The sequence below is a fragment of the Triticum aestivum genome, chromosome 3B (genome assembly GCF_018294505.1).
Source record: "Triticum aestivum cultivar Chinese Spring chromosome 3B, IWGSC CS RefSeq v2.1, whole genome shotgun sequence".
Lineage (NCBI taxonomy): Eukaryota > Viridiplantae > Streptophyta > Magnoliopsida > Poales > Poaceae > Triticum > Triticum aestivum.
The window spans coordinates 233803406-233816954 of record NC_057801.1 but is presented as its reverse complement, the minus strand read 5'-3'; the positions used below and the strand labels follow the sequence as shown (position 1 = coordinate 233816954).

At 48.9% G+C, this 13549-nt stretch overlaps 1 protein-coding gene across 1 annotated transcript; it reads right to left on the bottom strand.

Annotated features, from left to right (window-relative positions):
• Positions 1–266: 266 nt before the first annotated feature.
• On the bottom strand, positions 267–2256 carry LOC123065267 (zinc finger protein NUTCRACKER). Its single transcript, XM_044488604.1, has 2 exons — positions 1860–2256; positions 267–1746 (listed from the first exon to the last, which is right to left on the bottom strand). The coding sequence occupies exons 1-2, from the start codon at positions 1987–1989 to the stop codon at positions 401–403; spliced, it is 1476 nt and encodes a 491-aa protein (XP_044344539.1). The 5' UTR covers positions 1990–2256; the 3' UTR covers positions 267–400.
• Positions 2257–13549: the final 11293 nt, after the last annotated feature.

Here is a 13549-nt window from a genome sequence, read left to right as displayed (position 1 = left end):
TTTTCTTCGCGAAGAAGATAGACCATAGTTCTTGAGAATATCTGAATATGCATGCATGGATCTCTTGCCACCCTTTTTCCCTTCAATTTGCCTGGCATTGCAACCATTGCTTCAGATCTTCTCCATATGAGGTTAAGTTCCACTGGCACTAATAGAGCATTGAATGGTTCAAATTCCATCAAGTACTACAAGTAACAAAATCATGAATGATGTGCTGGCTAAGACAAGAAATGACAGCTGAGCTGAGTAAACCAATTGAAACGGAATGCCTTGTGGTATTTTGTAAAGTTGCATACGAGCATGCATGCATGGTTCATGCTTACATGACCGCGGATGGTTCATGAAACACTACTCCTCGTATCTCCACGGTTACACGATTAACATGCATGCCAGGCTTAAACTAAATCCAGCCATTTATCGATGATGAGCAGAGCGCTTGCATGCCGACGCCCAAGAAGTCCCTGGTCTCCTCCCTCCCGACGGCGTCCTTGAGGCCGGCGTGGCGCGCGGCCGAGAACACGTCGTACGGCACGTTCCCGGTGGCCGCCGAGAGCTCGCCCATTGCGCTGGGGACGTTAGCATTGTGCTGGCTCGCGCCGAAAAGAGCTCTGTCGTCGAACTTGCTGCGCTCGTCGATCCGCCCGGCGGAGTTAGGCACCTGCTCAAAGGCCCCCGCGAGCGGCATCGAGGTGTTGGAGGACGTGACGGAGCCGATCTGCGCGGCTCTCTGCAGCAGCGCCGTCGCCGACATGTCGGTGGGCGCCGCGGCCGGCTTCGCGTGCTGCTGGCCGCTGAACACGGACGGCGCGCTGTCCGCCTCTCTGGAGGAGTTAGTCGTCAGCTCGCTGGCGTTAGATGACGAGAGCTTCCCGTTGCCGCCGTTGTTCCCGTACAGCCAGCTCAGCTGCGCCATGTCGAACTGAGGCGGCGCACCGGAGCTCGGCGCGAAGAGATCCGCGTACATCTGCATTGGCATTGGCGCGCCAGTACCACCACCACCGGACGACAGGAGACCGCCAATGTGGTGGCCCATGGAGGACGGCAGCGTGTTGTCGCTGCCCCACAGCGAGAGCCCTCCGTGCCTCGCCGCGGCGCCGTCGCAGAGCGGGTCCCCGACGGCGCCCGCCGCGTGGCCGAGTATCTGCCCTCCTGCGGCGGCAGGCTTGAGGTGCGCGGTGAGCGGCGGCTGGAGCATCATGCTGTTCGGCCTGGCGAAGAGGTATCCTTGCCCGCCGCCGCACATGGACGGCACGGCCGCCACCGCGGCGCCTGAACTAGCGGCCGTGAGCCTGGCCGTCTCCTCGGCGAGCGCGTCGCAGAAGGCGCGGTGCGTGATGAAGCTGTCCCGCCTGGAGAAGAGGGTGCCGCAGTCGCAGCGGTACTCGCGCGTGCCGCAGGTCTTGGAGTGGGCCTTCCAGTCGGACTGGACAGCGTAGCGCTTGGCGCACTTGTCGCACTTCCACTTCTTCTCGCCGTGCTTGCGGCAGAAGTGCTTCTTGATCCCGGTGAGGTCGCCCAGCGCGCGGGACGGGTTGTGGTGGACGCAGCTCTTCTCGGGGCAGACGTAGACGCGCTTCCTCGGCTCCTTGCCGCTCCGCTGCCGCAGCTTCCAGGGGAGGTTGTGGCCGCGCCTGTGCAGCTGCAGGTTCTGGTCGCGCTGGAACCCCTTGCCGCAGATCTCGCACACGAACCGGTTCGTCGCCATCAGCGTCCGCGGCGACAGCGCGATCACCTCCGCGTCAGGGTCTGCAGTCAGTGCACACGATCGACCACCGGTTGGAATTTGCAAACAGACAACATGCATGCAGCTGCAGCTCTGCTGCAGGGGATATACGTACTGAGATTGGACGACTTATTACCTGGTGTGCCGGGGAGATTGCGCTTCTTCTTCGGGGGAGGAGCGGCAGGGTGTTCATGGGACGGCGGCTGCTGCTGCTGCGGCTGGTTGGTGAGAGGAGCGAAAGGGTTGGGCATGGCTTCACTCGCCATTATTGTGCTCCTTCTTGGCTTGGTGTCTTGCTAGCTCTTGATGAGATTGTTGTTGTTGGTCGACGTACTGCTGGTGCTTAACTAGTCTTGATTTGGAGACAAAAGGGCAACTTTTGTTCTTAGGTCGGTGTGGGGCATCACTCAAGCAATCTAAACTAGTAGTGGAAGCAACAATACCAGCAGCTGGATTAATATAGGAGAGAGCAAGAGAGGGGAACTGGGTTAGTGAGACGGAGACTACCAGAGAGAGAGAGAGAGAGAGAGAGAGAGAGAGAGAGAGAGAGAGAGAGAGAGAGAGAGAGAGAGAGAGAGAGAGAGAGAGAGAGAGAGAGAGAGAGAGAGAGTAGCTAGTGTTTGGAGTATAAAATATTTGGAGTGGTAAAAAGGTGAAAGTTGAAAAGGAGTGCGTGTTTAGTGTGTGGGTGTGCAATGCATGATGACACATATGATGAGGAGAAAGATAGGGAAAAGGGGGGATCATCAAAGGGCGGTAAAAAGCTGCGGCTTGGTGCCTTTGCATTTGGCATGATTAGCCCATAATGTGCTGCTCCTCTCCTGCCCTTTGCAAAAGAACCAACTATGCCGCCGGTCTGGGCTCTGGAGCGCTGCACAAACTCTGCACTGCATGGTCTGCTCTGACCTGGACCCACTGCATGCGCACTCCTTTGTTGATTTCATCCTCGCAGCGACCTTGAGCTGACTGTTCGAGTCGCCCTCTGACTGCTCGATGGATTCCCTTGGGGATCTCCCTTGATTGGAATGCTTGAGCTCGATGTAATCTGATGCGTCCTTGTTTCTACATTTCGACTGTCTAACCGGCGGAGTAATACTCGACCATTTTTTCTTTAAACAATCGCCGGAGGAAAGGATCTCCACCTTAATACATTGCTCAAAGGTGCCAAACATGAAGTATTACAAGACAGCGATAGAGCGTCAAGATTTTTCTTTTTTCGCGGGCGTGCTCGTGAAGAAAGGTTTTGACACCAAGACAAGATATCAACCTTCTTTGTAGGATCTTTAAATCTGAAGGACCAAAGTTTGAGATCGTTAATGTCGGTCCCACTAACCTCTGAAGATGGGCCATGACAGTGCTCAGCAACGCTCGGCAATCATTTCGCCGGCAAGCACTACTGCCGCGCGGGGAGCGTCTCTCCCGCGGCATGGATCAACACTCAAGCAAACCTACCAGAAGATCCCCCAGGAAGGCCTCCCCTGCCGGGTAGACGAGTCTGGCGGAGTCGAGACCATGCCCGAGATCAAGTCCAAACCACTTCAGCAGAGTCTCTCGGGCCGCCAAGCCAGACCCCGGCGAGCCTCGGATCGACAAGCAAGTTCCTTGCCGCCCGCCAAGCCAGACCCCGGCAAGCCTCGGATCGGCAAGCAAGTTCCTTGCCGCCCGGCAAGTATTGACCCGGCAAGCTTCGGACCGGCAAGCAAGGTTCCTTGCCGGCGCTCTATATCAATGATAGGCAGGTCATTAGATAGATGAGGACTGCCTGGCCACGTATTCATCCACGGCTCTAGAACTACCTCTATTGGAGTCTTCCCAAGCACGTGTCAAGATGGCATGGCTAGATGCTCAAGCGGTGGTGACTAGGCAGGCTACTTTCCTGGTGGCCGAATAGAAGCCATGCACCCAAGCGGCGCATTTAAATTCACTGTCAGTGATACCACCGTAGGGACTTTACACCTCTTTTGTGCACTGTACGCCACTGTTGGTGACCCCTTGGACATATAAAAGGAGGCCCAAGCCGTAACTACGGGAGGGGGACTTTCTGGCCGAGTTCAGATGGGTAGTTGTTGTGTATTGTTCCTCACATACCGTTCCTGGAGCCAGAGCTCAAGAACACAGATATACACTCAAGCAGGACTAGGGTTTTACGCTTCTGAGCGGCCCGAACCTGGGTAAAGATCCCTCATGTTGACCATTAGATCTGCTCTTTGCTCTACTCCTCTTCCCTGCCACCGTAAAAGGGATCCTCGTGGCCCCGTAGGTGTCATTTCCCTGACATCTTTGGCTGTAGTGACTTTACACCTCTTGTGTGCACTGTATGCCACTGTTGGTGACCCCTTGGACATATAAAAGGAGGCCCAGGGCGTAGCTACGGGAGGGGGGACTCTCTGGCCGAGTTCAAACGGGTAGCTGCTGTGTATTGTTCCTCACATAGCGTTCCTGGAGCCAGAGCTCAAGAACACAGATATACACTCAAGCAGGACTAGGGTTTTACGCTTCCGAGCGGCCTGAACCTGCGTAAAGATCCCTCATGTTGACCATTAGATCTGCTCTTTGCTCCACTCCTCTTCCCTGCCACCGTAAAAGGGATCCTCGTGGCCCTGTAGGTGTCATTTCCCTGACATCTTTGGCTGTAGTGACTTTACACCTCTTGTGTGCACTGTATGCCACTGTTGGTGACCCCTTGGACATATAAAAGGAGGCCCAGGGCGTAGCTACGGGAGGGGGGACTTTCTGGCCGAGTTCAAACGGGTAGCTGCTGTGTATTGTTCCTCACATAGCACTCCTGGAGCCAGAGCTCAAGAACACAGATATACACTCAAGCAGGACTAGGGTTTTACGCTTCCGAGCGGCCTGAACCTGCGTAAAGATGCCTCATGTTGACCATTAGATCTGCTCTTTGCTCCACTCCTCTTCCCTGCCATCGTAAAAGGGATCCTCGTGGCCCTGTAGGTGTCATTTCCCTGACATCTTTGGCTGTAGTGACTTTACACCTCTTGTGTGCACTGTATGCCACTGTTGGTGACCCCTTGGACATATAAAAGGAGGCCCAGGGCGTAGCTACGGGAGGGGGGACTTTCTGGCCGAGTTCAAACGGGTAGCTGCTGTGTATTGTTCCTCACATAGCACTCCTGGAGCCAGAGCTCAAGAACACAGATATACACTCAAGCAGGACTAGGGTTTTACGCTTCCGAGCGGCCCGAACCTGGGTAAAGATCCCTCGTGTTGACCATTAGATCTGCTCTTTGCTCCACTCCTCTTCCCTGCCAAACCGTAGAAGGGATCCTCGTGGTCCTGCAGGTGTCATTTCCCCGACATCTTTGGCGCGCTAGGTAGGGGGAGAGAGTTCTGCAAACCTGATCTAGCAGCCAACGCGTCATTTTCTCCAACTTCTTCGCCATCATTTTCTTCATCGACATCTTCATCATCAATGGCGCCTAAGAAGACGGGCACCATGACGATGGAGCCTTCTGCCTCCAGAATTCCTCCGCACGCATCCGCAGGTGGCGCAGGCGGTGCCACCGCTACGGGCGGCATGGATGTCGTGGTTGGCATGACCAGCGTAGGCGACGCAGTCACTGTGCCCACCATGGTCGGAGATGAAGGCGGAGGCGGCCGAATTTCTTCACCAACAATGTTGTTTCCTCGCTATCACCACACTTCGGGAAAAAACTAAGTCCTAAAACTTTAGTGCTTTTTGCTGATTTAATTCACCCTTGTTGACGTTCTTTGCACATAACCTATGCGCGAAGGAGCACCCTTGAGACATTCTACGCTCCGTGTTGTTCGGGTCCGCCTAGCAACACCCATGCACCCACGTTTATTCTTGGAGTGTGAAGCTCTTGAAAAGGCGGCGTCCTCGATAGGCTGCTAACTAGGATCCGTTCCTAAGTGCCATTGACTAGGACGTGCGCGATGGAGATGCATTCCGGCAAGCGTAGGGAACAACTGTGCAAAAACAGAATCATCTAAAGTTTCCTCCTTGGGATTTCCATTTACATAAATAAGGTTCTGCCCAAGTTAAGTGCCTTTTTGGATACTAATTTACTTGTCATATTTAAACGCAGTTATGGCCCGAGGGCTGACAACGCCCTTAGGACCAATCTTTTTGGTGTCAAGAACGACGACGTTCTTCACCATAAGCCTTCCCGGCAACGATCTTGCCGGGAGCCGGTGTCAAGGACGAGAAGTTCTTCGCCATGAGCCTTCCCAGTGGTGTCGAGAACTCCGGAGTTCTCCACTGAAATTGGGCCTCGCGAATGTCAAAGTTCTCTGCTAAAGGTAAAAGCCTTCTTGGTGACAAGCTTGCCGGAAGCCGACGTCGAGAACGTCAAAAGGCTCCGCTGAAAATATAAGACTTCCCGGCAACAGCCTTGCCGGGAGCAAGAAAGGAAACAAAACCACACTCTAGCATCAAGATCTGTAGAGTTATCTGCCAGAAAATTTCCATGGAAGCAGACTCGGGGGCTGGACAACGCCTTTCGAAGCAACTTTTTTGGGGAAACGTGGTTAAACACTATCATGACCCGTGCAAAATTTGGCCCCAACTCCAGCGTCGAACTCTTAGAGATCTCCGCTGAAACTGGGCCCGGGGGCTGTGTCGATGTAATGAGATTTACGGTCCCACTAACCTCTGAAGATGGGCCATGACAGTGCTCAGCAATGCCCGGCAATCATTTCGCTGGCAAGCACTACTACCGCGCGGGGAGTGTCTCTCCCGCAACATGGATCAACACTCAAGCAAACCAACAAGAAGATCCCCCAGGAAGGCCTCCCCTGCCAGGTAGACGAGTCTGGCGGAGTCGAGACCTTGCCCGGGATCGAGTCCAAGCCACTTCAGCAGAGTCTCTGGGGCCGCTAAGCCAGACCCCGGCGAGCCTCGGATAGACAAGCAAGGTCCTTGCCGCCCGCCAAGCCAGACCCCGCCAAGCCTCGGATCGGCAAGCAAGTTCCTTGCCGCCCGGCAAGTATTGACCCGGCAAGCTTCGGACCGGCAAGCAAGGTTCCTTGCCGGTGCTCTATATCAATGATAGGCACGTCATTAGATAGATGAGGACTGCCTGGCCATGTATTCATCCACCGCTCTAGAACTACCTCTATTGGAGTCTTCCCAAGCACGTGTCAAGATGGCATGGCTAGATGCTCAAGCGGTGGTGACTAGGCAGGCTACTTTCCTGGTGGCCGAATAGAAGCCTTGAACCCAAACGGCGCATTTAAATTCATTGTCAGTGATAAGGATGGACACACCGTAGGGACTTTACACCTCTTGTGTGCACTGTATGCCACTGTTAGTGACCCCTTGGACATATAAAAGGAGGACCAAGCCGTAACTACGGGAGGGAGGACTTCCTGGCTGAGTTCAGACGGTAGCTGTTGTGTATTGTTCCTCACATAGCGCTCCTGGAGCCAGAGCTCAAGAACACAGATATACACTCAAGCAGGACTAGGGTTTTAGAGTTGTTCTAGCACCTTGCGGTAGCATACGAGCCTCCCAATCGGTGAGATATTTGAAACAAAATTAATGATGGGTTGGAAAGCATGGTGTAGAATTTATCGGGATGGTGGAGGCAAGCCTAGGTATGCCGGAGGTAGGAAAATTGTCGTCTAACCAAAGAGGGTTGCCATCTAAAGAGAGAGCGATGTGTCCCTCCTAGTGGATAGGGGAATAAAGTGGTTTTGTTGCAGTTTAGGGCAAGCCCAACAACTAAGGAAAAATCATCAAGGATGGATGTAAATTGAATGGCTGCCTATTTGGAGGTGTGGGCTAGGATAAAGGTGTCATCGATGTGTCGGAGAACTATGTGTGTGTGGGGGGGGGGGTTAGGGTAAATGGGGTAATGAAGGATTCCATCAACGTGGGGTTTAAGAACTAGGCGTTTGATGTCTACAATGCAACTTTACTCTTGTAGACTTTATTATGCCTCCAAGCGCAGAGTTTTGTACGATAACAACAATTTTCCCTCAATTGGATGACCTAAGTTTATGAATCCACGAGAGGTGTAGTCAATTACTATTTGATATAAAAATACAAAAAATTCAAAAATTCACCATGACCTAAAAATGGGACATATTGAGTGACACCAACCCAATGAAATGGAAATTAATCAACATTTCGATGAGATTTGGCACTCATTTGTATTTCCTAAAAAATGCAACAAAGCATGTGATCAAATGAATGTTCTGTCGCCCTAGATGTCCACCTCCACACTAACAATCAACTAAGCATGCATGATCATACAATGACTACCCTTTTACTTATCTTTTATACCTATCTCTATCAAATCTCACTCTTGCTAGTGACCGTGAAGGGATTGACAACCCCTTTTTCGCGTTATGTGCAAGTGTTTGTTAGTTTGTGTAGGTGCATCTATTGGGGACTTGTGTGTTCCTCCTACTTGATTGGTACCTTGGTTCTTAACTGAGGGAAATACTTATCTCTAATTTATTGCATCACTTTTCCTCTTCAAGGAAAAAATCAACGCAAGCTCAAGAAGTAGCAGGAAGAATTTCTGGCGCCGTTACCGGGGAGGTTCTACATCAAGCCTACAAAGTACCTATCATAAACTCTCATCTCTTGCACTTACATTATTTGCCATTTGCCTCTCATTTTCCTCTCCTCCACTTCTAAAATGTTTTTAGAAAAACACAAAAATATTTGCCTTTTATTTGCCTTCTTTTCGTTCATCTTTTCGTTAGCTTTTTGTTTGCTTGTGTTCTAGATTGCTTGATTTGTCACGATGTCTCAAGAAAATACCAAGTTGTATGATTCATCCAACGCTAATTGAAAGAACATGCGGTGCCCCCATGTTTGGTTTTGGTAATTGATGACAATCTCTATGGACTAATGGTTGCCTTGAGTTATTTTTGAAGGTTTTGTCCATAGGCTTTTCTTGAAGTCCATGTGTTGGTTTCAAGGAGTTTATGAGTTGACCAAGGTGCTATTAAGTAATTATCCAAAGATTGGTCATGTGAGTGTTGAGCTTATTGCAAGCATGTTTTGAAGAAGAAGATTGTGTGATCACTCATGTTTACCTTCAAGACATCATCCAAATGAAGAGAGTTGGAAAGATTCCAGGTTGATCAAGACTAAGTCAAGAGTGAATCAAGTTGATCAACTCACAAAGCGTAGAAGATGTACCAAGAGGGATCAAGTGATCCCATGGTATGGTAAGCATTGTCAATTACGCTCTGTGTACTAACCCATGGTATTCGTGAGAGTTATTTGTGGGGTTAGGATGCGGTGTGCAAGTTCAAGTGATGCATCACGAAGAGATCAAGTGCTTGAAGCTTTCCGCCCATTGTGGTGACAATGGACTTGTGAAGATGAGCCGAAGAGTGGCTCACCCATAGTGGACTATGGGGGAGCAATCATCTTGTCTTCATCAAGCCAACGCAATCAAGAAAGGTGGTCCAACTTGAGGGAGTCAAGATCGTCATCATCTAGCTAAAGTGAACCATGTGCAAGGCAAAGGTTTTCCCTTGACAGGTTTTCTATTTTACCGGTCTCATGGTGGTAGTTGGGAGACCGGGTTATAGGATCGTTTGCCGTACTATCAAGGGGGGCTCTCAAGTTGGTAGCTTGATCGCATTGTTAGTAGAGAGCTCAAACCATTGCATCCTTGCATCTTATTTCTTGGTTCTTATTTGGTTCTCTTTGTGAGTCTTAGAGCTTATGATCATCTTGATGACAAGCTTGAGTTCATCGAAAACGGAGTTCGCATGCGTCTTTTATGATATTTTCGGTGTTGGAGGTTTTACCGGTCTTATCCGAGGAAGGGTTCTCACCATTTTCTTATGGGCCTTTTCTAATTTTCTTCGTATTGATATTTATTTCAAGATTGTGTTAGCCCTTGTCGCTAGCTTTCCAACAAACTTGGTTTCATCGAATTCGGAGTCCGTTTGCAAAAGTTGTGGCAGTTTTGGTGTTCTGAAAATATTGCAGCGGTACTACCGCGAATTGGAGCGGATGTAATTTTTTACTACCGCTCCAGAGCGGTACTACCACGGCTCCTACAGCGTAGTACTGCTCTGGACCAAAAACTCGTCCCAAGTCCTGTGGTGGTAGGCCCGGATGTAATTTTTTAATACCGCTCGCAAGCAGTAGTACCGCTACCCCTAGCGGTAGTACCGTGAGGTCAAGCGGTACTACCGCTCCGACGGTTCCTCTGGCCTTTTTGCCTCCTCGCTGTTGTGTTTCAAAGGGGCAGTATCGCCCTAGCGGTAGTACCGCTCCTTGGAGCGGTAGTACCGCTCTGTGCGGGCTGTGAGCATAACGGTTGGATTTTTTTCCCACCTATAAAAGGGGGTCTTCTTCCCCAATGAACCTCATCTCTTAAGCTCGTGTTCTTCCCCCATTGTTGACCTTCTTAGAGCTTGCTAACTCTCAATCCCTCCAATGATTCTTGCTAGTTCTTGAGAGAAAAGAGAGAGGAGATCTAGATCCACGTTTCCACCAATCACTTTCTCCTCTAAGTGAGGGGAACCCCTTGGATCTAGATCTTGGAGTTCTTCGTGTTCTTCTTTCGTTCTTCCTCATTTTCCTCCCTAGAATTAGTTGCTTTGGTGGGATTTGGGAGAGAAGGACTTGGGCACTCTGTGTGCCCTGGCCATTGCATTTGGTGCATCGGTTTGAGTTCTCCACGTGATACGTGGAAGTTACAAGTTGAGAAGCTTATTACTCTTGGGTGCTTGGTACCCTTGAGCTTGTTACTCTTGGGTGTTTGGACACCCTAGAGCTTGTTCCTCTTGGGTGCCTTGGCGCACTAGACGGTTGGTGTTATTCGGAGCTCAATCATTGTGGTGTAAAGCTCCGGGCAAGCGTCGGGGTCTCCAATTAGGTTGTGGAGATCGCCCCGAGCAATTTGACGGGTACCGATGACCGCCCCCAAGGGTTGCCAAAGTGTACGGGTTCGGTGACCGCCCCCAAGGGTTGCCATTTGTACGGGTTCAGTGACCGCCCTCAAGGGTCCCTTAGTGGAATCATGACATCTTGCATTGTGCTAGGGTGTGAGGAGATTACGGTGGCCCTGCTGGCTTCTTGGGATGCATTGTGCCTCCACACCGCTCCAAATGGAGATTAGCATCTGCGATGGTGTGAACTTCGGGATACATCGTCATCTCCACGTGCCTCGGTTATCTCTTACCCGAGCCCTTTACTTATGCACTTTACTTTGTGATAGCCATATTGTTCTTTGTCATATATCTTGCTATCACATAGTTACTTATCTTGCTTAGCATAAGTTGTTGGTGCACATAGGTGAGCCTAGTTGTTGTAGGTTTTGTGCTTCACAAATTAACTGTTAGGTTTATTCCGCATTTGTTCAAGCCTCTACTGTAATTATTTTAAAACGCCTATTCACCCCCCCTCTAGGCAACATCCACGATCTTTCAATTGGTATCAGAGCCTCGTCTCTCTTTATTAGGCTTTACCGCCTAGAGAGTAAAGATGTCAACTAGGGGATTAGTATTCTCTGACACTCTTAGTTTCGGTGGCACAAATTTTGATGTTTGGGTAATTCACATGCTTAATCTCTTTAGGGTCATGGACCCAAATTTAGAGTGAATTGTAGATATGGGTTTTTCTCCTGCAAAGGATCCCCAAAGATTATCTTTAGAGGATGAGAAAAGCTCTTATCTCAATGCTCAAGCTTCTAATGTGCTTTTCGATGCTTTTAGCAATGTAATTATATTTCAACTCATGCCGTTCCGGGATGCTCATGAGTAGTGGACGAAGCTTCAAGATAAATATGGTGTGTCCAAGATTTGTGGGGATTATTGTTCTCCCTCCACCTCCGGTCGTATAGTCTTCTCAACTTCTTTTACTACAGCTACGTGTGGTTTGCCACAAGGTAATGATATGGTGCGTAGTGTTGGTCATTGCAATGATGATATTATGCTTATTGTGGATGATCCTTCATCACTATATTATTGCAATGCTCCTTCTTTGTGCTTTAACACTTCGAGCACTCCAAATGTTTCACATGCTTGTGTTGATAGTCCTTGCATATCATGTAGAAATTGCTTGACTAAATCTCATGATGATATGCTTGCTATGTCTTGTTGCCATGATAAAAATGCATCTATTTCCTCGAATTGTTGTGCTAACAATGTAGAGGAAACCCAACACTCCATGGAACAAGATGTGGTGTTTTATGGTGCTTCAAGGGATCCTACATCATCATCTATTGCAATTTGCCTTATGGCCAAGGCCTCAAAGGTATCTCCCACTTTGAATCCCAATATATCTTGTGATGATATTGATGATGGCAAGAATGATGATGATGTTGATTATGATGAAGAGAATGATAATGTTGCCTCCTTAAAAATTAAGGGGGAAATGGTTTTTAAATCTCTTCATAAAAATAAAATTTCTCGTTCCAACTTCATGGAAATTATGTCCATTGCCATTGAGGGCAAGAAATATATTGAGGAGTTGGAATCTCATCTCGAGGAGCATGAGGTCACCATTGAGAAAATGGAAGGTCATGAGTGTGATTACGCTAATGAGATTGCAGACCTCTCTCAAGCTCTTGAACTTGAACAAACCACCAAGGAATCTCTTGAGGAGACTTTTGCTCTAGAATTATCTAGAGTGAGGGAATCTCGTGATATAGCTCTTGAGGTGGCCAATGATTTTGAAACTAAAAATGAGGAGCTTGAAGTTGCGCATGCTAAACTCCTTGAGGACTTTGAGCACCTCGAAAATGGCTCAAGGGTCATTAAGAGTGAGCTCATCAAACTCACCGAGCCTCATGCTCAACTTAAAGCTTCATATTCAAAAGAGCTTGCCAAGTTGTCTTCCCCTCTTGTTGCTAATGATGATGCTTGTGCTACTAACTCTATCTCTTGTGAAGCATCCATATTGAAGGAGAATGTTGAGCTACGGGCTCAACTTGAGTTGCTATCTAGCAAATATGTGAAATTGGAAGAAAGTCATGAAAAGCTCTCAAACTCTCATGATGATCTTCTAGTATCCCATAATGTGCTAAAGATAGCTCATGAGGCCATGCTTGCTAAGGTAACATCTACTGAGCCTCATGTGTATACTAGCACTACATCTAGTCAAAGTGCTATATTGCCATGTGCTAGTCCTTGTAATTCATCTACTCACAATGTTGGTACATCTTGTGATGAATTGCTTTCCTTGCCTTGTTGCTCTAATGATGAAGCTTATACTTCCTCTAGTACTTGTGTTGAGACTAACCATGTAGAGGAAATCAAAGAGCTCAAGGCCCAAGTCACTTCTTTGAAGAAAGACTTGGAAAAGTGTCATGAAGGGAAGGCCACACTCAACAATATCTTGAGTGTGAAAAAATCCCCCAATGACAAAGGTGGACTTGGATTCAACTCCAATAAGAAGAAGAAGTCCAAGAGCAACAACAACAAGGGCCAAAAACAAGTCAAGAGTTCGACCAAGATTATTTGCTTCAAGTGCAAAATTGAAGGGCATCATGTTAGATCTTGCCCATTGAAGAAGAAGGCCTTTAGTGACAAGCAACAAGGGAAGCGGCTACAAGTGCATTCTCATGCTCAACCTCAAGTTGAAGAAAGGCCCCTTCCCAAGAAGACTCAAGCTAATGCTTCTCAAGTTGAGAAATCAAGTGAGAAGAAAGTGAAGAGTAGACGTTGCTACCTATGTCGTGAGAAAGGTCACCTCGCTTCTTCATGCACTAGTGGTAACTTATACAACCCAATTATTATTGATGATGTCTATTCTCTTGGGAAGGATAAGGTTGGCAATGTGGTTGCCAAGTTTGTTGGTACTCAAAGTGGTTTGAAGCAAAGAACCATTTGGGTAGCCAAGCCTATTGTGACTAACCTCTTAGG